General features: G+C 35.1%; 1 protein-coding gene across 1 annotated transcript; it reads right to left on the bottom strand.

Annotated features, from left to right (window-relative positions):
- Positions 1-1,330: 1,330 nt before the first annotated feature.
- LOC148840767 (protein YIPF5) lies at positions 1,331-16,016 on the bottom strand. Its single transcript, XM_088923743.1, has 7 exons — positions 15,934-16,016; positions 14,269-14,376; positions 13,532-13,671; positions 9,483-9,628; positions 3,913-4,094; positions 2,754-2,951; positions 1,331-2,379 (listed from the first exon to the last, which is right to left on the bottom strand). Exons 2-6 carry the CDS (start codon positions 14,373-14,375, stop codon positions 2,789-2,791), a joined length of 738 nt encoding a protein of 245 aa, XP_088779869.1. The 5' UTR covers position 14,376; positions 15,934-16,016; the 3' UTR covers positions 1,331-2,379; positions 2,754-2,788.
- Between the last annotated feature and the right edge of the window lie 7,189 nt (positions 16,017-23,205).

Raw genomic sequence — 23,205 nt, 5'->3', positions numbered from 1 at the left:
TTAGCGTTTCATTCTGAGCAGAAGACCCTCACACCTGAAGAAGGCTTGCGTTTTCTCTCTTCTCTTTTAAGCATGTGTACAATGCTGTAATACAATTTAAAATAATTAAAAGTTTAAACAGTATCAACTAAACTCCATTAATATATGTATCGAGTGGTATTAAATAAATACAGCTTTTTAGTATAGATTACACTTTTCTAAAATGTATTTAAAAAATAAAAAAGATTACAATCTAATCTTTCCACGTTTGATCCCAAAATCCCAAGAAAAATAAATCTAAACGGGGAGAAAGCTATGCTGAAAGTTTATTAAGATACTTAGAAGACAAAGATAACAATTTATGTTGCATTTGTCTGATTGTGAATCAAAAAATACATTTGATTAAACACGCTTTTGCGATTTAAATCAAAATGCGATTTAAATCAATATAAATGTTTATATTGTAACGCATACTGTACAGCCTCCATTTCTCTATAAAAATCTAAAAGATCATTTGCGCAGCCTAAGAGGGGGGGGTCTGCTCTCAGTGACAACTGACAATCCTCCATACACTCAAGAGAAAAATTAATAACGCCAATGTAAACGTCGTATTTACAATTTACAACTATTCATTGTTATTAAAAAATGACTTAAATTCAAACATGTTGTGATATTTAGAAATATAAAAAATCAATTAATTGTCCATAACATTACTATTTTATTTTTTTAAAGAAATGTTTGTTAAAAGAAAAGTCATGGCGCCGGCTGGATTTGAACACCCAACTTGTGGTTCAGAAGTTGGGCACTTAGACCGCAGTACCACCCGTAAGGTCACATGAGGAGTGGTGAAACAGCCCTACACAAACAGTATCAACAGACATTGTACAGCGTGTACTATTGTGTTGTAGTACATGAATATAATTATATCGTTATTAATTTCTTTAGATACGTGATTCCAATCTTCTTGTGACAATGATTACCATGACCTTTTTTTTTCAGTATCCTTTCACAGGGATACAAGACTTATATACCAGGGATTTAAAGAATCCTACAGTATACCAGGAAAACATAAATTTTATCCTAAAACGTGATTCACACATTCCACCAGCACTCAAGAATCAAATCTTTTCTAATCTATGTATTTACAGATAGTGCATTCAACACTTCACCTGAAATTTAGAATAAAGCTTCTCCTTAAATCAACCACCCACTTCTATTTTTTTATGTAACTCTACACAGAAGACACATTTTGCAAGTAACAGAAGGAGCATATGACAACTTGGTACCTGTTACAAGGAATACATATGGTGGATAAAAAACATGATAACATATACATTATACACAGCTGTGTGAATATAACTGTTTATTTGAATTGCATTAACACAAAAACATAATATATTTATATATATTAAAAATATTAACTTCTTATGTTTTCATTTTAAGATGGATCCAAAATGTCCTAAACTTGCAACTATTTATAACTATGCATATAAAGCATAATGTGCATAATATAAGGAAAAATAAAATACATTAAACTTTGTTCAATTTGTTACTACAGCTGATGGAATCCGATTTAGATATGCTTGGTTGGAGGGGGGAGGGGCAGCATGGTAGCACATTGGTTAGCATTGCAGTGCTGGGGCCCAGGGTTAAATTCCTGGTTTGGTATTTGCGTGGAGTTTGTAAGTTCTTCCTGTCTTCACGTGCATTTCATCCAGGTGCTCCAGTTTCCTCCCTCGTTCCAAAGACATACTGGTAGGTTAATTGACTTCTGGGGAAATGTACCCTGGTCTGAGTGTGGGCATGTCTATGTTTGTATCTGTGTGTGTCCTGTGATGGACTGGTGTCTCCAAACAGGGTGTATCCAATTGGGGTGCACCCATTGTTTGCCATTATAGGTTCTGGCTCCCCTGCAACCCTGTATTGGATAAAGCGGTTTAAAAAATGATGGATGGTTGGGGGGATTATAAAAAACTTTTTTTTGTTGAAATGTCAAGGCCGGTGTGGATACTCAATCAGGCTGTTAGTAAGCTTCCTTAGCAAATATGCACATTGAGATGAGACTATAAGCTGAAGGTTCCCATATCACAGTTAACTTATCAGTTATTTTAATAAATTGGTGCAATGTCAGTTGACAGTTCTGATAAAAAAAATGCATTAAGGTAATCTGGCAATGTACTGTAAATACATTTAACTATAAAAGTGATAGGTTGATATTAGGTGGTGCTGTCTAGGGCTAAAGACTGTAGGCTAGGTAGGATCGTGGCAGCCTCTTCTGCTACTGATCTTCTGTAGACTGATCTTCTATTTTTTCATTTTTGATGCTAATGATACCAGGACTGCAATTAGCATTAGAATAATACTTTCTTTTTCCTCCCAAACACAGTATCCGGTGACCACCTTCAAAATCAACAAACAAAAACCATTAGGAGCTCTCCATTTGCAGAACTTTCTTCACATTCATTCAAAACAGTGATTATGAACATTCTTCAAAATTGTTAAAAAATATTTATGCCAATAACAAATCACTTTATTAGGTGATAGAATATTTAAGTGTCTATTTTGGAAGCAGAAATGTTACCATTTAATGGAAAGTAATGATGCTGATCTATATCCATACATCAAATATGTACCTTTGCAGTGCAGTGTAAATGTTAAAAATACGCAATCAAGTTGCAAACATTTTTGAAAACTACCTAAATGAGTAAATAAACATTTCAATACAACTTGAACAAGGAATTTGTTATATATATATACATGTATATGGTATTTACCTGAGGCTTTGATGCTTTTTAAACAATGGAAAACTTCAGAAGACTGTCAAAAGTGCAAACACTCCATACAGTAAGGCACAGGGATAAGCAATAAGCAGTTGCTGTCCTTCCATTGCCAAAGTGCAAATTAAAATTTTTGAAGCTGACACACTGCACCAAAGAATTATCACAAGGGCAAAAATAGTCCCAAGAATACCTCTGGAAAAAAAATACATACACATGCTTAGTCTCATAATCTTACTAAACACATTATAAATATAATTTGACAAAAGTACAAGAAAATACAAAAAGAAGCAACATTTTATGGTTTTGAGATACTTGACTTCTATGTGATAAAACTGCATTTTTTGCATTTTTTGTAAATAATGTGTATTGGGGGAGAAAGATTTTAAAGCAGAGGACACTAGTTTATAAACAATACTAAGCAACAAAGTACAATACTTGAAACAGGAAGGCTTAAATTGTCTTTACTCATGCATATTTTTATAGGAACAAGTAAATGCTGATTCCTAAAAATAAGAAAGAAAACACAATTGTTTCTGCAGTTTTGGACATGGCCCTGGTGCCATATGGGAGGTGGTTTCATGGCTGAAACAGTGTATTTTTAATCCACTTTTCAGTAAGGAATTAACCTCTGTTCTTTATACCTTTAATTGTAAACGTCTCTCTTTATGATTTTTATTTTGTCAGGATTCAGGTGGCATACTAAAAAAGCATAAGAAAGATTATCAAAAGATTTACAGGACAATTATGAGAAGTTTATTGCCAAACAAATTGATATTTAGGAAGTTTTTCTTAGTAACATTTTTCGTAAAAATTACATAAATCTTCATAAAAATTATCACAGCCTAATGCAGGATTTTTTTTCTTAATGTGAGGAACTTGAGTTTTATTAAATGAAATTGCATATTAAATCAAAACGCTATTACTGTATGTTTTTTTTTACCTTTGGAAAGTAAAAACAAAGCTCTTAACAGTAACAATATAAAATGCTTCCATTGAAAATTTGGTCTTCTGAAAACAAGAGGGATATATGTGGAATACAATTACTATAAGCTTCCAATTTTTATTGGTATTTAAAAAATTGAAAACACTGCTTTTCTAATGACTGTGTAAATATAACCCATAATGCATAATGCAATAAACAGATAATACTCACTGTAAGGAGAAGAACACGGCAAAGCTGGATAGGCTGACCATTGGGAGAAGGCAGTAACCTAGAACACTGGCCACACAGCCATAAGAGACTTCTGTCACACTCATCAAGTTCAAAAGTGTGTACATTCCAAGGCATCCCAAGGCACTAATGCCATACACATACCCAAAGTGAGCTTTGCCTGCCTGTGGAAAAAAAAAGAAATTAATATATTACCTTCATTTAGTAATACAATTCCTCTCACCTGCAAATTGCATACAGTGCCCACTTTTATATTTAAAGTATGTAAATATAGAATGTATAGCCTTCCCTCACTATCTGTGGAACTCACTCATGCATAGTTTCCATATTGAGTAACTACCTTCTCAAACTGCAGGACAATCCTTGCTCATATAGAGTTCTGGAAAACTACTGAAAATGCATAAATTCTCCACTAGCTAACAACTGTGTGCCTATCTCACAGATCTCCTTCAAGAACTGTATGTCTGTCCATTCAGCTACAGTAGGTGTTTGTGTTATTTTACACATTATTGTGCCCACATGTGCCCTTTTAAGTATATTCAGTTCCTTTTTTATTTTATTATTTGTAATTACAACATACTGTATTACATTTATATTTTGAATTATAATTCACATGATAAGGATTTGGAAGGCATGATGACACAAGGGTTTGCATTGCAGCCTCGCAAAGCTGGGGCTCAGGGTTCAATTCCACACCTGTGGTGCTACCTGTATGGAGTTTCTATGTTCTCCCTGTGTTCACATGGGTTTTCTTCGGGCATTCTGGTTTCCTCTCACAGTCCATACATATAAGAATACTGGTAGGTTCATTAGCCTAGGTGTGACTGTGTGCATGCCTGTGTTTGTCTTAGTCCTCAGTCTCCTTCGAGACTGGTCACATTTGCACAAGAAGCTTAACACCACTACACGCACCAAATTCAGCAGGCTGTCGCAACTGCCTGTGTTCATTAACCCTGAATGGCAAAGTAACAAAGTCTTGTAGCATCACTGCTTCGGTCTCAGTTATTGAGCTGCTCTGTTTGGAGAGTTCTATTTCCAGTCTCATCCTGTTTACTGGCCACAGCGTATCATGATGTACTTGTGTCCTATCCGGGGTGTACCATACTATGTGATCTTTGCTTGCCAGGATAGGCTCCTGCTCCCCCGCAACCCTGAATTGGAAGAAGCAGTTAAAAATGGATTGATGGATAAAGTTTTAAGGGGGCAGCATATTGATTCAGTGGTTAGCATTGCTCCTTTGCAAACAGTGTGTGGAGTTTGTATGTTCTCCCCATGTTCATGTGGGTTTCCTCCAAGTGCTCCAGTTTCCTCTTACAGTTCAAAAACATAATTAGTTTAATTGGCTTCTGGATAAATTGGCCCTGGGTGAGTGTGTACTTGTTTGTGTCAGTGTGAGTCTCGATTTAACCATATGGTAGAGGAGCTGGATGGATAGTTATGCATTGATTTAAAGGGGAACTGCAATGCTATTTTTACATTTTGGGGTTAAAAAGAATCAGCATTGATGAGTGCATTTCAAACCTCAATGAAAGTACAAAGTAACATGGTAACGTAAAACCTCCAATTTTCATTACAAAATAGATTCAATTTCCAGGTATGCGTAGTGTCATAATGCCATCATCGTCTGAGATTCAGAACGAGGCAACAAAACATCTGGTGACATTAAAAATCTTTTATTACATTGTACACAATCAGGCTTGTTGAATACATTACTTTTAATCCAATAGAAATATTGTTCTTAGTCATAAAACCATATTTAATGCACATCTTAACTTAGGTCTTAAACATAATTATTATGAAAAGGATCACTTAAATCTTGAAGACAGATTTTCTTTTTTTTTCTGTGAAGCACTGATATCACCCTCTCACTGTGTTCTGTTTTCATCGGTTGTGTTTTATGGGTAAAAATGGTAGGAATGGTACCTGGTTTGAGCACAGGTTTTGGTTCAATATCTGAAATGAAACTATATCTCATTATGAACTCTCATGCTTAATAATCATGTAAAATTCAAAGCAGAGATAATTTCAATACACCTGTCCTATCCCAAATTGACAATATTTGAAAACCAATCTATATCTGTTGCAATTAAACACAAGCTTTAGATAAAGTGAATTTTGTTTCAGAGAGTTTGCTGTCCTATTTATCCTTGTAATTTCTGACGTCCCATACAGTGTAGTCCTCAGGCCACAAACATTCTATCCTAATTTGGTGATGCATCTTTAGAATAGGAAAGTACTGTAGATACCAGTCCACTTGTAGGCATTCATGTTGTAGGAAGGGAGATTATGCTTGGGTTGTATTATATTTTTAGGACACAGGGTATTTTTCTCGGCCTATTTAGGTATTTCATAGTGTCCAGATTACAGGTGTAGAATTCTGTGTTTCTGGATCTGTAGGACGCAAGCATTGTAGACGTACAGTTTTATATATGGTGAACATTTAACTGGTATTTTTGTTTAATGTTGACTAGTTTCATTGTATCATTAATAAATATTTGTCTATCAAAAATTGTGACTCTGCTTTTATTACTCTTTTGTCAGAGCTGTGCCAAACAACAAAGAAAATAACTAATGTACCTCCAAATTATACCTAGCACTGTGGTTTATTTTAATTCTTTCATTTCCTACTCAATCCTAATTTGTAATTTGTTCTTCAACTGTAGTTGATGGAGAGACAGACAGCAGAGAACATTCCTGTGTTTACCTATTAACTACAAATACTATTTTATGTACTGTACTATATCTGTTACAACATCTGAGCTGGACTGACTGGACTACTCCCTTGACCTTTTTTCCCCTCCTCACAGTCTTTTGCCTTTGTCCCCCCTTTACCCCAATTAAGGGGAGGTGGAAATGGACATTTTGAATTTGTGGTGCCTCATGGGGCATCTCACTCTGTGACTAGCATATACACAATAATTATTAAAGGTAGTAAGTACAAGTACTGTATCTGTGATAATTGTAACCTGCTTTTTGCTGCTTCCATTATCACAAGGCCAAACTGCTTTGAAAGAAAAAGAATGCTACAATATACAGATGCAGCCATTCAAAACGAGCAGGCGATACCGCATTATATTGCGGTGCGCTTTACGCAGTCTACCGCAGGTTACCGTAAATTCTCGTATAGTACCTCAAGTAAAATAATAGTATCCTGAATTTCAGCAAGGTGGAGCTAATAAAGCTCAACCTCTCATGTTTGAGCTGTCGCCATCAAAGTCTTTAACGAAGATATTACTAATAGTATTAATAATGAATGACCTTGGACAAGCTGTAAACTCAAAGTATTGCCCTGGTCCACATTCTTTTTTTCATTGACCTGTTTTTACATCTACTGTATTGCTTTGAGATGCCACTTTTAAAGGTGATATATAAAATCAAGGCTTTAACTTGCTTTAACTCCGCAAGTCTGAGTTCTTGTGTCCGTCCTATCCGAACCCGAAAGTATTACAATATGTATCTTTATAGCAGGTGGTGTACAGCTTTTTAGTATAGATTACACTTTCCTAAAATGTATTTAAAAAATAAAAACGATTACAATCTAATTTTTCCACGTTTGATCCCAAGATCCCAAGAAAAATAAATCTAAACGGGGAGAAAGTTATGCTGAAAGTTTATTAAGATACTTAGAAGACAAAGATATCAATTTATGTTGCATTTGTCTGAATGTGAATCAAAAAACACATATATTTAAACATGCGTTTGCGATTTAAATCAAAACGCAATTTAAATCAATATAACTGTTTATATTGTAACGCACAGGTGACTATTCATTGTTATTAAAATGACTTAAATTCGATCATGTTGTGATATTTAGAAATATAAATTTGTTTGGTGCGAGTGAAGTTTTATTTAATCTCTGACCCAGGGAAAAGTTTTATTTTTTCAAAGAAATGTTTGTTAAAAAAAAAAAGTCATGGTCATGGCACCGGCTGGATTCAAAAGTGTGATGTGTGAATCGGGAACCTAACCCACAGCGCCACTGGCAAGGTCACATGAGGAGTGTTGAAAAAGCCCTACAGAAACATTATCAACAGACAATGTACAGCATGTACTATTCTTGTGTTGCGGTACATGAATATAATTATGTCGTTATTAATTTCTTTAGATACGCGATTCCATATTATATTCCCTTTTAATCAAATTCTAAAAGTATGCTTGTTGACTCCAGTATCACGTTAGTTAAAGACTTCGATGCTTAAAATGTTTAGGGAGAAATGGAATACTGGTGTGTATTTTTTCTTTAAAGTACCGAGACCAGCCATATACTGTATGTTTATGTTCCAAAATTAATATCGTTTATGGCCTTCACACGCGTTACAGTATGCTCCTATTCTTTTTATGCTCAGCTACTAAGATTTCCCTTCAGTGGTAAAATTCCATATAAATATTCAATATTAAAACAGGCACAGTAAAGACATTTAAATCTTTCTACGACCGACCAACCCACCACGAGTGCCCCTGTCGGTCAACCAATCACGTACTGCAGTATTTTGTGTCACGATGCGCAAGGCTGTAGCTAATTACCTGCGGTACGTGTCTGTGCCACGTACTTTGAATGGCTGCATCTGTATCTGATCCATTTCATTACTCAAGGATTTTATTTACTTTCCATGGTTCATTTGAGAAGCCTCCTCCCTGAAATTGCTACAAGGCAAAAATTTGCTGTTCTACTGAATTGGAACTTAGAGTGTTCTTAAGCATATATGTTGTTTTCTGTGGTAGAACATCTGTAAGCATATAAATTAGTTCCATAAATTCATTTAATTTGTAGAGACTCAAGTGGAGCATGGGGAAATGAGCAACTGGAATCTTACTATCTGTTCTAATGCTGCATGTAGAAATGATAGACAGGTATACCTACTATACATGGTGAACATCCCACATGGTGTTATGGTAATTTAATTTACTGTATGTAGGACTTCAAGTTCTGAAGGGCTACAAACACTACCTAGACCTCCAGAGTATTGGCATGTACAAAATGTCAGCTTCATCATCAGCTTCATCTACTAGTAGACATGGAAGAAAAACAAGAAAAAATGTCTACACTACTACAAAAGAATGTCTTGCACCTCTCATAGTTAAATTGTTCCATCTGTACAGTACAGTTTTGCCAAGAATTTATTAGAGGTCTGTATTGCTACTGTTGCTGTTCTTTTATTTTCTACCATTATTCTACCTATATTCTTACAAGCAAGGATGAAACCAATGCAAAATAGTTTGAACTTCTGTCCATGTTCTGGCATATTGTGATCTTAGCAGCAGTTTTACAGATGAGGCACACCATCCTGTAAATGTATTGAATGGTTTCTCTAGACATTGGCATTCACAAAACATGGATTGCAGTGACACTTCAGGCATTTTAATTGTAAGGAATGTCTTAATACCAACAGTTGTACACATACTACTGTGTGTGTTTGGCAGACACTTTCCCTTTGGATCATGCAATTCCATTGTGTCATTTTCAAATCAATGACAGAATAGTCATATGATGTAGTATCCGAAATTCAGTAATTCGAAACAAAGCCACTGTCAGAAGACAAATATAAACTTACCAGTAGCAGAGTTGCTCCAAGTGCTACACAAAATACCACTGGCCCAGTGAGGTCAGTCTCATTCATGATCCTGCCATCTGCCGGCTTAAACGGATTTAGAACCGTTAATGTCTTTTGCCAAATATTTTCAAAGTTAATACCTAGCTCTGCAAAAAAACACATTTAGAGAAAAATAAATGTAGAAATATGAATCAAAAGAAATATATTTTAAATCTTAATTTAATTCTAAAGAAATGTCTCAGGAAAAAAATATCAAAATGCCTTAGGAAATGCTTCAGCAATTGTAAGACTTCACAAATTTAACATTGATTTTGGCATCAGGTGAACATTCAATTTAAACAGATTTAATTAGATTTTATCATTACTAGTCACACTATTAGATATTTCAGCAACAGATAGCAATAGGCAAGATTGACTGGCTTGAGAAACATGACAGAGACTACCACCTTCTTTTCCCACACCAACCCCAAGATCTTGACCCTGTGAAAAAAAATGTGTAACTGATGGAATGTGTAATTATATAGGCCAGAACGTTGATTGACATCATCCTGTTGTGGCTGCTAGGAAGTACAAGTGAAAATCTTGTGGTTTCTGTTTATATTGGAACCTTGGAATAAGCAGTACAGATTCCATACAAAACAGATTCAAATACTTTGGAAAAGAATCAATGACAGAATGTTTTCTAAAATGCTACCTTAACAATGATTATTAGCTTCAACAACACAGTTGGGTATCTCATTTCCTACTTCCACAACTCTTCGCATAAGCAAAGTCTGTACTGCCTCATCAGTATTGCCTCTGTGTTTTTTTCCCTTTCTCAACCAATGTCAGCACCAAACCATAAATTCACCAGTACTGTCTGTCTCTATGTCTCCCTCTCTCCCAGAGGGTGAAAAAAGTGTCTCATGTTTTGGTTTTAAATGTCCTTCCATGTTGTATCATTTTAGTCGGTTGACTGTTTTTACTGCTGATTATGAAGAATCCTGTGAGGATTTTAAATACTCAGATCAGATTTCCAAGTAAACTCTGTTCAAAACTTTACATTTTTGCTTTTCAGTGTAAGTAATTTCTTTAAGCCCTGGAATGCATATGATTACTCTTCATAGGAATACTGTAATTGTAAGAATTGAATTCTGTAAGAGGCAACCTTGTTATATGGTGACCAAAAGTGTACAAAATATTCAAAATGGGCTCTTAAGAGCACATTGTAAAATTTTATCATATAATAACTCAATTTAAATTATATGCATTTAACTACATATCTTAATATTTTGTTTGCTTTTTTATTACTTTCCCATTTTTTTGGAAAGTGTAATTTATATATTAACATAACCACTTAAGTCCACTTAAGTACATTATTTTGTATTTATAATTATGTTTTTGCTACCTGCACATAATTTTCTACACTTACATCAAATGAAATCTGTACAGGGATTGCCTAGTCCTGAATTCTATTTAAATCTATTTGAATTTAATTTGTGCTGTTATTACAGTGTAGGACATTGGTGTAATTGCTGTAAAAATCAGAAACTGTAACAGTAAATTCTGAGAGTAGTTGACAACTTTTAGAAACCAATCAAACATAATAATTTACAGTCTCACACACAAATTCTAAATAGACAATATACAATTTATTGATATGACCAAAACATGCATAACAACAAACACAATAGAATATATCTGTGAAACAATCTGCTGTGAACATGGAATGTGATAGTTCACTCAGGGATTACAAACTTCAGAGTTAATAACTTAGAGGAAATTACACATAAACTGTCTACCTCATACAGTCTACCTCAGTCCACCTCATAGGTTCTATCAGTCTCATATAACTAAATCATATTTATATTCTCAGACACAAGTAAATATGCATTTACTATAATGAGCTAAACATCAAACACGTTTGTAATAATAGTTCTTTCATCAATAAAGTGAAAAACTAAATTTAATACTCAAAGATCCATTGTCCAGACATCCATGATGAGTTTAAACTTTGCACTAATAAAAAGCTGGCTGTGTTGTCCATGGCATCTTCTCTGTGCTGGGAGAAGAGAGAGAAACAGTTTTTCTGGAATTGCCCAGGAGCTTGTGCTGGCCTCAGAAAGCTCTGCCAAAATTGTGCCCTGCTGACTTTGATCTTAAAAAAGTCACTGTACAGTTTGTCTTTTTGGAGTTCACAATATAGACAAAATGGGAACCCAGTTCAATCATATATGCTATAGCTTTGTTCATAATATTCCGGACGGCTACAAAAAGAGAGTCCAATTGTCTAATTTGTTGAGGCAAAAGTAATAGCGGGTTTACAGATTTCTACTGTTTCAGGAAGAATATCTTGAACAGTATTGCGCACTTTACTCACCTAAGACTCACTGTCTTGGTCTGGCGTCTTGGTGAAATGTTTAGGTCCTGACTTAGACTGCTTGCAGTCACATGGTAGGAAAAGTCAGTGGTTAACTGGAGAAAAAGGACTTGTGTTCCAGTTTATATGGGACGACATCACAAGTTGATTGACTGAGATGCTGTCAGGTTTGGTTCTGGTACCCACCCTACAGATCCCCAGTTGGTGGTGTAGCAATCCGACTCGATAACTACTGCCCAAATCGGCTTACAGCTAATAAGGATTTCGGGGGTAAGCTGGTTAAAGAAAAGTATCTCTAAGTTTATAAATTTTGGCAGGATTAATTCAGAAGGCAAAACAGATTTCATTGCAAAGAAACACAGTATTATCCAATATTCAAAACAACCATGAAACAAGTAAGGCAGTAGGAGTCTTTTCCAAAACAATTAGAACAGCTCATGCTTTGCAGAAAACTAAACACAGTTATACTTAGACTATCCTGGAAGGGGCCGTGAATCTTGGGTCATTAATGGCGGTACCTCAGTCCCCTTACAAGCCTCAAAGATTCCCTCCTAATTTGTGAAATGTCCGTACTTCTTTTGCCGTGGTCATGTAAAAAGACACTATCTTCGCAAAGGACTGAAGAAGGTCTTCTAATTTTAAAAGTGTAATTATGGAGGGCAGGCAAAGTTTTCCTGCTATGACACAAACTGGAATACTGTTTTTTGTCTGTGGGCAGATGTAGCTGTGGCTCAGGCAGTCTTCCAGGTTTCTCTGGCTAGTTGACCTCTCCTTCTGATTTCTTCCTTCCTCTCTTCACTTTCTCCCTTCCCCCTAAGATGAACTTAAAAACCCTAAGCTCCTCCCCTAGGCTTGCACAAGTGTTACACATGATAGGACCAATTACCCAATTCAACAAATCCATCAAATTAATTCTAACCAGGCTTCAATCATTGAAGAATAGTTAAATTCTCCAACAAGACACTATTTGTGCCTTTTATTCATTTGTATCTACTGCTACAGTGGATCTTCCTTTGGGTGACGGATAGTGACGTTTAGCCTGTGGTTCTGGGAAAAAAAACAGACTGGATACTTGCTGGAACCCATCTGTGCTATACATCATTATATTGTTAGACTTTATACAGCTTTACAATATCCCTTATCGGAGAAGCCTCTTTAGACACATTCCTGTGAACCTGCACAGAGAGGCAACGGACTGGTTGGTCAAGGCACACAAAGATTATCAGAAAACTTTAAGTGAAATAATAGGCCTTGTCCCTACAACTGTGTTCACTCATTCTCCTACTTTGGTATCCTCAGAAAAATTGAATAAACCAGGATCTAGAAATCTAGAAAATGTGAATAAACCATTGATATACAGTACAGTAAGAATACCCTACTGAGAGGAATACTCTAATTGGGTGAGTACTCACCCTGTTTAGAGTATTCACCTCCTTATCTCTACTTGTTGTTTTCTAGTTATTAACACATTTTCTGTCCATATACACACTTATTTCCTTGAGAGTTCAATGTCTATGATTTAAGAATTTAAATTTTACTGGGAACTTCCTCAACAGCCTTTTGAAATCTAACTTTAAGCAATGTAAGTAAATTCTGCCCTGGGGCATAACATTTTGAAACTTTTCCTGTAGATATTTATTGGAAAAAAATAAAAGAAAATAAATTAAAAAACACCTTAAAATATTTTTACCTTCAAGTAATGGAGGTTCATTGTCAAAAGTGTCTGTTCCAGTACAGGTTGATCCCACATGCTTTGTGGCTTGTAAAATCTGTCCAGTATAAGGCATTTCAGAGTGCATATACTCTCCTGGTAAAGGTGTCCCACACCCACTGTATAATACATTAGAAAAAAATCTGAAATTATGAGTGCTTTATTGCTTATATTCCAGTATGACATGATTGGAATATAATGTCAAGCAGATTGCTTGACATGAGGCAAGCAATCTGCATTACTTGTAATACATTAACTCAATCAATTTATTTAAAGATCTGTTGTAAGTTTAAAGAATTAGAGTGGGGAGCTTTGTGTGTTTTAGCAGTGGAGCCTTCTTCAGGTGTGCATTGTAGATTCACATAAAGAAATTAATCAAACTAAAATAAATTTGAAGTGCATAAAATTTGAAGAATGTATTCAGTCCAATGTACTATATTTTACAGTTAGCCATAGAAAATACATTGTACAGAATATATACTGTACATTCCAATCTATGCCTCTTACGTGAGCCAAACATACACACAAACTAGCAGACACTGAATTAAACTAACTAAACTGAACTTAAACTAATTAAGCTATCAATAAAAAATAATTTTAAAATGTGTATTTTGTCAAATTAGAACACCAAGCTAAAACAATTTAGAGAAAAAAATGTAAAATATATAAAATACTTGTTGTTTACAAAAGGGCACTAAAGTAAACTTGGTTCTTACTCATTTTGATAATGCTGGCCTGAAGCATCATAGGTATAGTTATCTTGTCCATCAATATTAAAACCTGAGTGGTAAAAGTCTTGATCAAACTGTTGAAGGTCTTCCATTCTGGAAAAAAATGGTATTAAGGATGACATATACTGTAAATTCAACATTGAGCTCCCTTTCAATTAACTTCATTTCAAAAAGCATTACTTTGTAGAGACCCTGTATTCTGTATCTCATGACACAAATAACCTTAGTATCATAATAAAGCACATATGGAAAAATTTAAAAAAAGTAAACGTATTGCTGCTACATTTAGTAAGAAGAGTGACAATTCCTAATACAAAACTTTAGAAAAGCCTAGCAAAATGTATTCAAGGAGCATTTTAGAGACAGAAAAAGTAAACTTCCTTTTTGGAAAAATGTATCAGAGTATCACTAGAGAATGTTCCTGTTAAAACATTAGATACAACATGAACATGTTATTATGGATGGGTAAATAACATTTTAACATTTCAGAGAAATTGCTTTGTTTAGTAGGCCAACAACAATTCTCAATAACAAGACTCATAACTGATATTCCATCCATTCTAAACACTTTTTCTAATTCAAATTCTTGGGGGAGCTGAAGCCTGTCCCAGCAAACAACAGGCACAAGGCAGGGATGCCAATTCATCTAAAGGTAGACAAAGACAAGCACACACTCACAACAATAAAAATAATCACAGAAGCCAATTAACCTACCAATATGTTTTTTCGACTGTAGGAGGAAACAGGAGCACCCAAAGGAAATTCACAAGAACACAGGAAGAACATACAAACTCCACACCGATAGCACCCCATGCCCAAAATTGAACTCAGAGCCCCAGCACTGTGAAACAGTGCGCTCTTTGATATTGTTTAGTTTAATTTACAGTACACCGCAAGTACATTTTCCTTTTAGTTTGTAAAAGGATCTACATATAAAAATTTCCTAAACTATACATTTGTGTGCCCAAAGATGTATTTTTTGGTGGAATGAATAACAGACAATCAGTACCACAGTAGCAGGCAGTACCACATTAGAAAGTATTAAAATAGGTATTAGAAACTGCTACATTTTTAAAATTTTGACCAAATATGCAATCACAAAAAATCCATTGATGTGATGAAAGCAGGCTTAAATATAGTAAACGCCACTATGTGCTAAAGATGACTTAAAATCCCTGTAAGTTCTCAGAAATGAAAGACACCAGTACAATATGTTTATGTAAAGGCTTTACATTTTCTCATCTGGCTCTTGCCTATTAAAACATCACAAAAATAAATAAAATTACTCATCACTGTTTGCATTATTAAAAGTTTGTACGCTTTTTTTTATCTTCATATAATGGCCATTAATGGTCTATTGCAAAGGAAATTGGTTATCAAAAATGAAAGCATTACTGCTTTGTGCATAACAATCTTACATCTTATGTATCCCACTGGCTAGGTCCTAATGAGCTTTCTATACTTCCATTATACCTTAGAAATTTCAAACTATCTTAGTTATTTTTTAAACCTTAAACCTCATACATTTAAAATTTAAATAGATAAGCAAATAAATATATTTGTTTTATTGAATTTATATATTTTCCATAAAGAGAAAAGATTATTCTAAGCTGTTCAACAAAGTAAGTAGATTATCAAAATGTTTCATACCTTTATAGGAATGTTGGGGGATCAATATTCTACTTTGCTCACTGCAAGTAGAAATGTCTTCAACTACGAGAGTCTGTTTAGGCAGTGAGAGGATGTACTATTAATAACATTCTAAATCTGTACTGGAAATATGTCAATAACCATATCAAATGTCATTAGGTCTCATATTGAAAGAGGCTGATTGCAGAGCAGGATAAAACATGTCTATCAACAACATTGATTGCATTTGAAACAATAAAAAAAATGTATTTTGAATATCTTAAAACTTGATTTTAAAGATTGATTTGATTGTTAAATTTGGAAGTTTATATTGTACAATGAGGAGGTAATCAAATCAATACAAAAATCAGGTCCTGACACCAACTTACTATGCCTGCAAATTATAAATATTAATGATAATTTCAGCCTTTAGGGTCAGGGAATCCCCAACATTACATGGCATATATGTTTCTTTTTCTTTAGTACAGCTTAATACAGAAATGACCAAGAAGCAAGTTTAAACAGAACTAACAGCATAATAAATTGCACATAAACCACACACAGAGGTTACTGCTATGAACAGAAACATAGAAGATCAAGTTCTCAAGCCCTGCTTTCTACAAAGAAAACTTTGTAGCAGCTATGTTTATTAATAAACGACAGAATTAAGTGTTAAATTTTAATAAGGGTTGTCGCTCTGGCTAATGAATAGCCCTGTTGATTCAGGAATGCAGGTAAGATGGGCTTTCTTGATAAGCAGCACATCCTGGGACTGTCAAACCAGGACAATAGTCTTAATGATGAATGCCCATGATGGGACCCTCTGTGTCTACAAAGAAATATCATCTTGGTATGATCTTGGTGGTATGATCTTAGCTGCAGGTCAAAGCCAATCATCCAAAAGCTTACCAGTGAAAAACCTGCAGAATGTGTGGGAAGCCACACCACCTGATGACAGTACAATCAATCACAGATCAATTATCAGACAACATAAACCGCACAACTACATGTACCAACACTGCTGTCCAAGACTTTTTCCAAGATGTTAGGTTATATTGGGAGTCCATACATAAACAGAATTCTGTCTCATTGTTTTGCTTTATCACTGGTACTAATACAGCTGAATTTTCATCAACATGTCTAAATATATTTAGTAGCTATAGTAGTAGCTACAGAAAGAAGAAACTGATTTTCTCCTCACTTGGACCAGAGTCCAATTTCATGGATTAACTGTTAAAATAAAGTTGAGTATAATTCTTAAAAGGAGATTGTTCCATGCTGAAATGTCTACTTTCACAAAGATTTTGCAGAGTTCCCTCAATTCTCTCCATTTCAGAACTTCATTAGTGATTGGCACCAATATTAGTGATATATTTACTTATCTTTTAACATTCATTAGGCATATAAATATTGAATAGGTATATAAGACTGATTAACGAATAAAAAGTTATGACCAAAATTAAAATCAATGTTTAATCTCTTTGTGTCTCACTTCTTAATCCTGATATTTTTGTATTTTGGCATCCTGCAAGTAAATGATCTGCTATCTTGTGTCTAGACAGGTAATATTTCAAGTATTACTTTTGGCTGGTTTGACAAAAAAACAACACAAAGCTCTATGGTTCAGACAGTGCACTTTGTTTACAAAAACTGAGAGAAAAACACCACAACCTAAATAATAAACTAAATAAAAGCCAAGGTCTTCATTAAGCTCCTACCTCACTTCTTCCTGTCCCTAATGCACCAGTCAGCTAAGCTGTTTACCTGTGGTTATTCTGAAAACATGCACGTTAAACATTAAAAATAGAAGTAGCAATAACATATATAAATCTGCATAGTGAAAAGCTGCTGTAGCAAACGTGACATCCTGGGGCTGATTATAAAGTGAAATTACTCAGTTAGACAAACATATGAAAACAATTTATTTATTTATTGTATTGCATGTTGTAAATGTGGTGTGGGTTTTTTGGGTTTACATATGCATTAAAATATTTATTGATATTTATTCTTAATGCTAATTTAAGTAAAAATTAGGAAACAGATAATTTTATATATTTTGATTATAAAAATATTATATATATATAAAATGTTATGGCTTTAAAACCATGCAGTGTCATACTGTATTTGTTGTAAAAGCAAATAAACGCTTTCAGTGAGAATCTAAATAAACTCAAACGCAGGTATCTGAACCGAATTCCTTCCTGAAAATCTGTTCAGAAGGTAGGAGATCATAAATTGAAAATAAAAATTCCATTATTTCTTATAGGGAAAATTCCACCCCGTTCCAAACCGAAGACAAGTTCATTCAAAAACCACCATAAAAATATGATACTGTAACAACCATGGAGTTCGGTATGGGATGGAGCTGGTGTAGGACTCAGGAAAAGGGGTTAACCAACACATTTAGTAACCAGAACAGGGGAAAGGTATACACACAGGGACAGGGATTACAGCGTTGCAGCTACACTAACACAGACACAGAAGGGAAGAGGCTGTCTCCCAGCATCTGTCCCACTATATACAGTCCAGTAGTCCTGCCCTCCGGCACTGTTCCCAGCCCGCCTTGCATGCGCATGGCGCTATAATACCATACAGACCATTATAGCAAGCTTAGTGAACAACGCAGTTCTACTCAAATAAACTAACCATAGCTGTAAAATAATGAATGATATCATACAGGGTATTTACATTTTTCATTCTTTCATAATAGATCGCTATCCAAGCGATCGGCTAGAACAATGTGCATACTGTTGTTGACTTTTACGCCAAAGAATCTTTTTCTCTTTCTTAAGACCCCATAATGACCAACAACTATAAAACAAACAGAAAAAAACACTTTTTCACAAGTTTTCGCTGTGATCGTAAACAAAGCACTGCTGCCTCACAGCATCCTTAACCACAATGCCCGTCGCATGCGCAGAAACACACAGCTGTTTGGTGGTGCTGAATTAGCCGATTTGAGAGTTAGCCGATTAGCGAAATTTTGTTCTTATAATGAATTACAAGGTACAAATTCTTCATGTTCGGATTAGCGAAAATGTGTACTGTATACTGAATGTTTTTATACCGGGGTATGAGTGTAAAACAGAGGCCAGATTAAAATGTTTTGATTTGAATGAAGCACTGCAGCTAATACAAGTCAGAACTATAATTACAATAGTATTTAAATTGTTGATAACACATCTTTTGAGGTACGTATTTTAAAAAGTTATAATGAGCAGTTTTCTGCATTAAAAAGCTTTATAGATTCAGTAAGCCAAAACGAGTCTAACCAGTTCCCATGACACCTGGTAGTCTGCATACATTGAAAAAGTGCCAGTTACATCTACTTATCTCCCATGATCCCTTGCTTTTGCAAGGCACTGTAAATTGGTGCCCATCGGGTTCAAGTGTCTACTTGCTTACTGTTACTCTGGAGGAAGCAAAAAGACCCAGGGAAAGAAGATGATATCAAGAAAAACCTGGGGAAAAACTCCTCCACAGCCTCCTCAAACTCAACCACATAGAGTTCCAGTAACAACAGCAAATTTTTCCTAGCTAAAATTACCAAATTAAAACACTAGCAAAACTGAACAGATCAAACAATGACCAACAATTTTAAACTGTACTCCTCTCACCAGACACATCCCACCCTTTTGTTTGCTGTTTTTCAAGAATGTGCATCTAGCGAAAATACACTTTCGGCATGTGAGGCAGCAAGGATATTTAGTTTCAAGGAAATTAAATTATTATTTCAAAGAAGTTGAATATATCCTTCTAAATTTATGACCAACACAGTAAAATAGCTGCACCAGTGTTACGACCCCAAGTGTCTAGGGGTAAAGGGGTGTAATATTTAGGATAATTTTTTTGATGCAGGTAGGTTCTGGTGAGGGACTAGGAAGTGTGATAACAAGGGTTAGTGCAAAAGTGATTATTTTAAGGTGAATAAGTGAATGGTACGTAATAGAACACAATAACACACAGTGAAAAGGAAGTAGAGTGGTGCCAAAGAAAAGAAAACAACAAACAAAATGGAACTGGCTAAGAAAGTGAGGGAAGCTGACCTAACTACAAAAGAAAACCCAAAACACACGGTCTTCGGCATTGTTACATCCCAGTCTGTGGTCTATGTGTGTTTTTGATGTTATGTTCCACACTGCTGACCTTTGATTGTTCTCCCTCCCCCATTGGTCCATCATTACACCACTGTTTCAGTATGATGTCATCATCAATCAGCTTCTCAGCCAATCAGAGTTCATCTTATTCAGTATATAACATGGAGGTTTTCAGAGGGAAGGGGCCTTTTGTCTGCCTTTGCTTCGTTTGTTTGCTCATTTGCTCGTTTGCTCTGTGTGTTTTCGTATAGTTTTGGCTTTGTTGTTTTGTTGTTTTCTGTTCATTTCTTTGTACTTTTGTTTGTGTTATCCTTATTTTCCCATTACCTTGCCCAAACTTGTTATTGTATCAACCTCTGTGTTCTTTTGTACCCTGTTACTTGTCTACTCTAGTTTTGTATTTGAAGTTCACTTGTGTATTTGTGTGAACTTTTGTGTATAGAGTTAGTTTAGGTTGTTGGGTACACTTTGCACACATGTAGTTGATTCTTGTATTAGTCACACTAGTTTAGTACGGGTGAGTGCCATTTGTCTTGTATGGTTTTGGGTAGTCAGTGGAGGTTAGCTAGGGTGTTGAAGACGCAGAAGACCATGTGTTTTGGGTTTTCTTTAGTATTCAGGTTAGCTTTCCCTCACTTTCTTAGCCAGCTCCATTTTGTTTGTTATTTTCTTTTCTTTGGCACCACTCTAGTTCCCTTACCCTGTGTGTCATTATGTCCAATTACAAACCAGTCACTTGTTCAACTTAAAATCATCACTTTTGCACCGACCCTTGTTATCACACTTCCTAGTTTCTAACCAGAACCCACCTGCTTCCAAAAATTATCCTAAATGTTACACCCCTTTACCCCTAGACACCTGGGGTCGTAACAGGCGTCTTCAAACACCCTAGCTAAGCTTCACTGACTACCCAAAGCCATACAAGACAAACGGCGCTCACCCGTACTAACTAGTGTTACTAATACAAAATCAACTAAGCGTGTAGAATGTACCCAACAACCTAAACTAACTCTATACACAAAAGTTCACACAAATACACAAGTGAACTAGAAATACAAATAAGGGAAAACGAGAGCAGTCAACAGGAGCAGGGTACAAAAGAACACTAAGGTTGAACATATAACACGTTAGGGCAAGGTAATAGCAAAACAAGGATAAACACACAAACAAAAGTATAAGGAGACTAACAGAAACCAACAAAAGCCGAAGCTATACGAACACACACACACAGCGAAACGAAGCTGAACCAAAAACCAAAAAGCGAAGTAAAAAAAATTCTCCTTCCATCTGAAATCCTCCATGTTATATAGTGAATAAGATGAGTTCTGATTGGTTGGGAAGCTGATTGAAGATGATGTAATATGGAAACAATGATGTAATGATGGACTAATGGGGGAGGGAGAACAATCAAAGTCAGAAGTGTGGAACATAACAACAAAAACACAAGACCACACACTGGGATGTAACAACCAGTAACAAGAAATCACAGCCCTACCTTCAGTATGAACAGAGTTGGAGTTTCTTAGTTTTTATTAACACTGAGTTACTGTATGAGGAGCAGTATTAACAATGCGCTATGTGCTGCAGAAAGTAACATTTGTGGTGCTTTCTTTCCTGAGATAAAACAATTTTCTGGGGGTGGGGTTGGGGTCATGACCTCACTCACCTCCTTTACTGTAGCATGGGAAAACTGACACCATCTCACCTTCTGCTCTATCCCTCTGTTCCTGTCCCATTCCCAGTTGATGAGCACTTCCACACTTCTAATGTAATGTTAATCTAATGTTTCTGACCGTGTGGTAGTTGATGGGTTTCTAGGAAAACAGTATGCCAGTCAATCTGTGATGATTGTCATCTACTGTACTGTTTGGGTGGCAGGAAGCCTTTTTAGGGAGTGGATGTGCACACAAAACAGAAAAAAAACACACATTATCTAATAAAAACATTATTATATCCATAAGTCAAGTAACTTTTGTTACTCCATGAAATTTACCATAGAAGAGGTTAATAACATGCCCCATGTCATAGATCAAGCTCTAGCAATACTGGGTAATTTCAGCCTAACTTTTACTAAAGTCCTAGAGGGATTAGGACATTAAAAAATAAATAAACAATCAAAATCTGATGGTAGTTTCCTACTTAGAGTGGGAGCAGTACCTACAGATTCACAAATCTGTAGAAAGATTCAGAAAATCACAAATGTAACACTAATCCACAAGAAGAGGGATAGACGTGAACCAGTAAACTACAAACAAACCAGTTTGTATTTTGTTACTTGTTAAGTGTCTCGTTACTGGTAAAATTATGGAAATTATGGTAAGTGCCAAATTATAGGAATAATTCAAACAAGCAAAGACATTAGATAACACTAAATGTAGAAATAAATTTCCAGAAAGTACAATATATGCAAAGATCCCACATGAGGTTGATTCTCAAATCAAAAACCATAATCTCACCACTGAGAAGTGGTGTGCTGCAAGAATACATTTTAGGCATGTTGCTATTCCTGATCAATATTAATGATATACAGTATATTCTAATTTATTCACATTATAATTACCACATTTAGTTCATGATAGTAAATGAATATTTACTTGTGTCTTAATTAATCATATTAAATCACATTAATTAATATAATTAATGTGATTTAATTATATGACACTGATAGAAGCTATTAGGTAGACAACAACACGTTATAGTCTATGTATGTTAACTCTGAAGGTATTAATTTTGATCTTTGTAATCCCTGAGTGAATAATCAGCTTTCGTATCACAAATACTGTATAAGTTTGTTGTTTGTTATTGCATGTTTTTGGTTTTATGTCGATAATATGTATGCTCTATATTTAGAATCTGTGTGATATGATTATATTTGATTGGTTCTTAAAAGTCATCAAGTACTCTCACCATTTACTGTTACAAGTTCTGAGTATTACAGCAAATTAAAACCCCCACTACCTACAACCACATCTAGGATACTGTGAATAAATACTGAATAAAATACTGTCAATAATGATTTCTTGTCTCTGGGAAGTAGTATACAGATGAAGAACCTACTGTACATTAAATGTTACAAAGGAGAAGAGAGAGAGAATCTGATACAAGTACACAAAATCTTAAGGGATAATGGGGATAATGATAAGTTCATCTCAGGGTGCCATTTCACACTCAGTAGTAGTGGTAACAATTAGAAATT

This window comes from Atractosteus spatula, chromosome 1 (genome assembly GCF_055471065.1).
Source record: "Atractosteus spatula isolate fAtrSpa1 chromosome 1, fAtrSpa1.hap1, whole genome shotgun sequence".
Classification (NCBI taxonomy): domain Eukaryota; kingdom Metazoa; phylum Chordata; class Actinopteri; order Semionotiformes; family Lepisosteidae; genus Atractosteus; species Atractosteus spatula.
The sequence above is the reverse complement of the archived record's forward strand: the minus strand, read 5'-3'. Positions and strand labels throughout refer to the sequence as shown.

What these genes read in the sequence shown, in the direction of transcription:
- LOC148840767 (XM_088923743.1), bottom strand. Translation starts at nt 14,375, where the DNA reads ATGGAAGACCTTCAACAGTTTGATCAAGACTTTTACCACTCAGGTTTT. An exon ending in TTGGAGCAACTCTGCTACTG is followed by an intron (nt 4,095 to 9,482) that starts GTAAGTTTATAT and finishes TTTTTTCCACAG; the next exon opens with GCAGGCAAAGCTCACTTTGG. An exon ending in GCCGTGTTCTTCTCCTTACA is followed by an intron (nt 2,952 to 3,912) that starts GTGAGTATTATC and finishes TTTTTTTTCCAG; the next exon opens with AGGTATTCTTGGGACTATTT.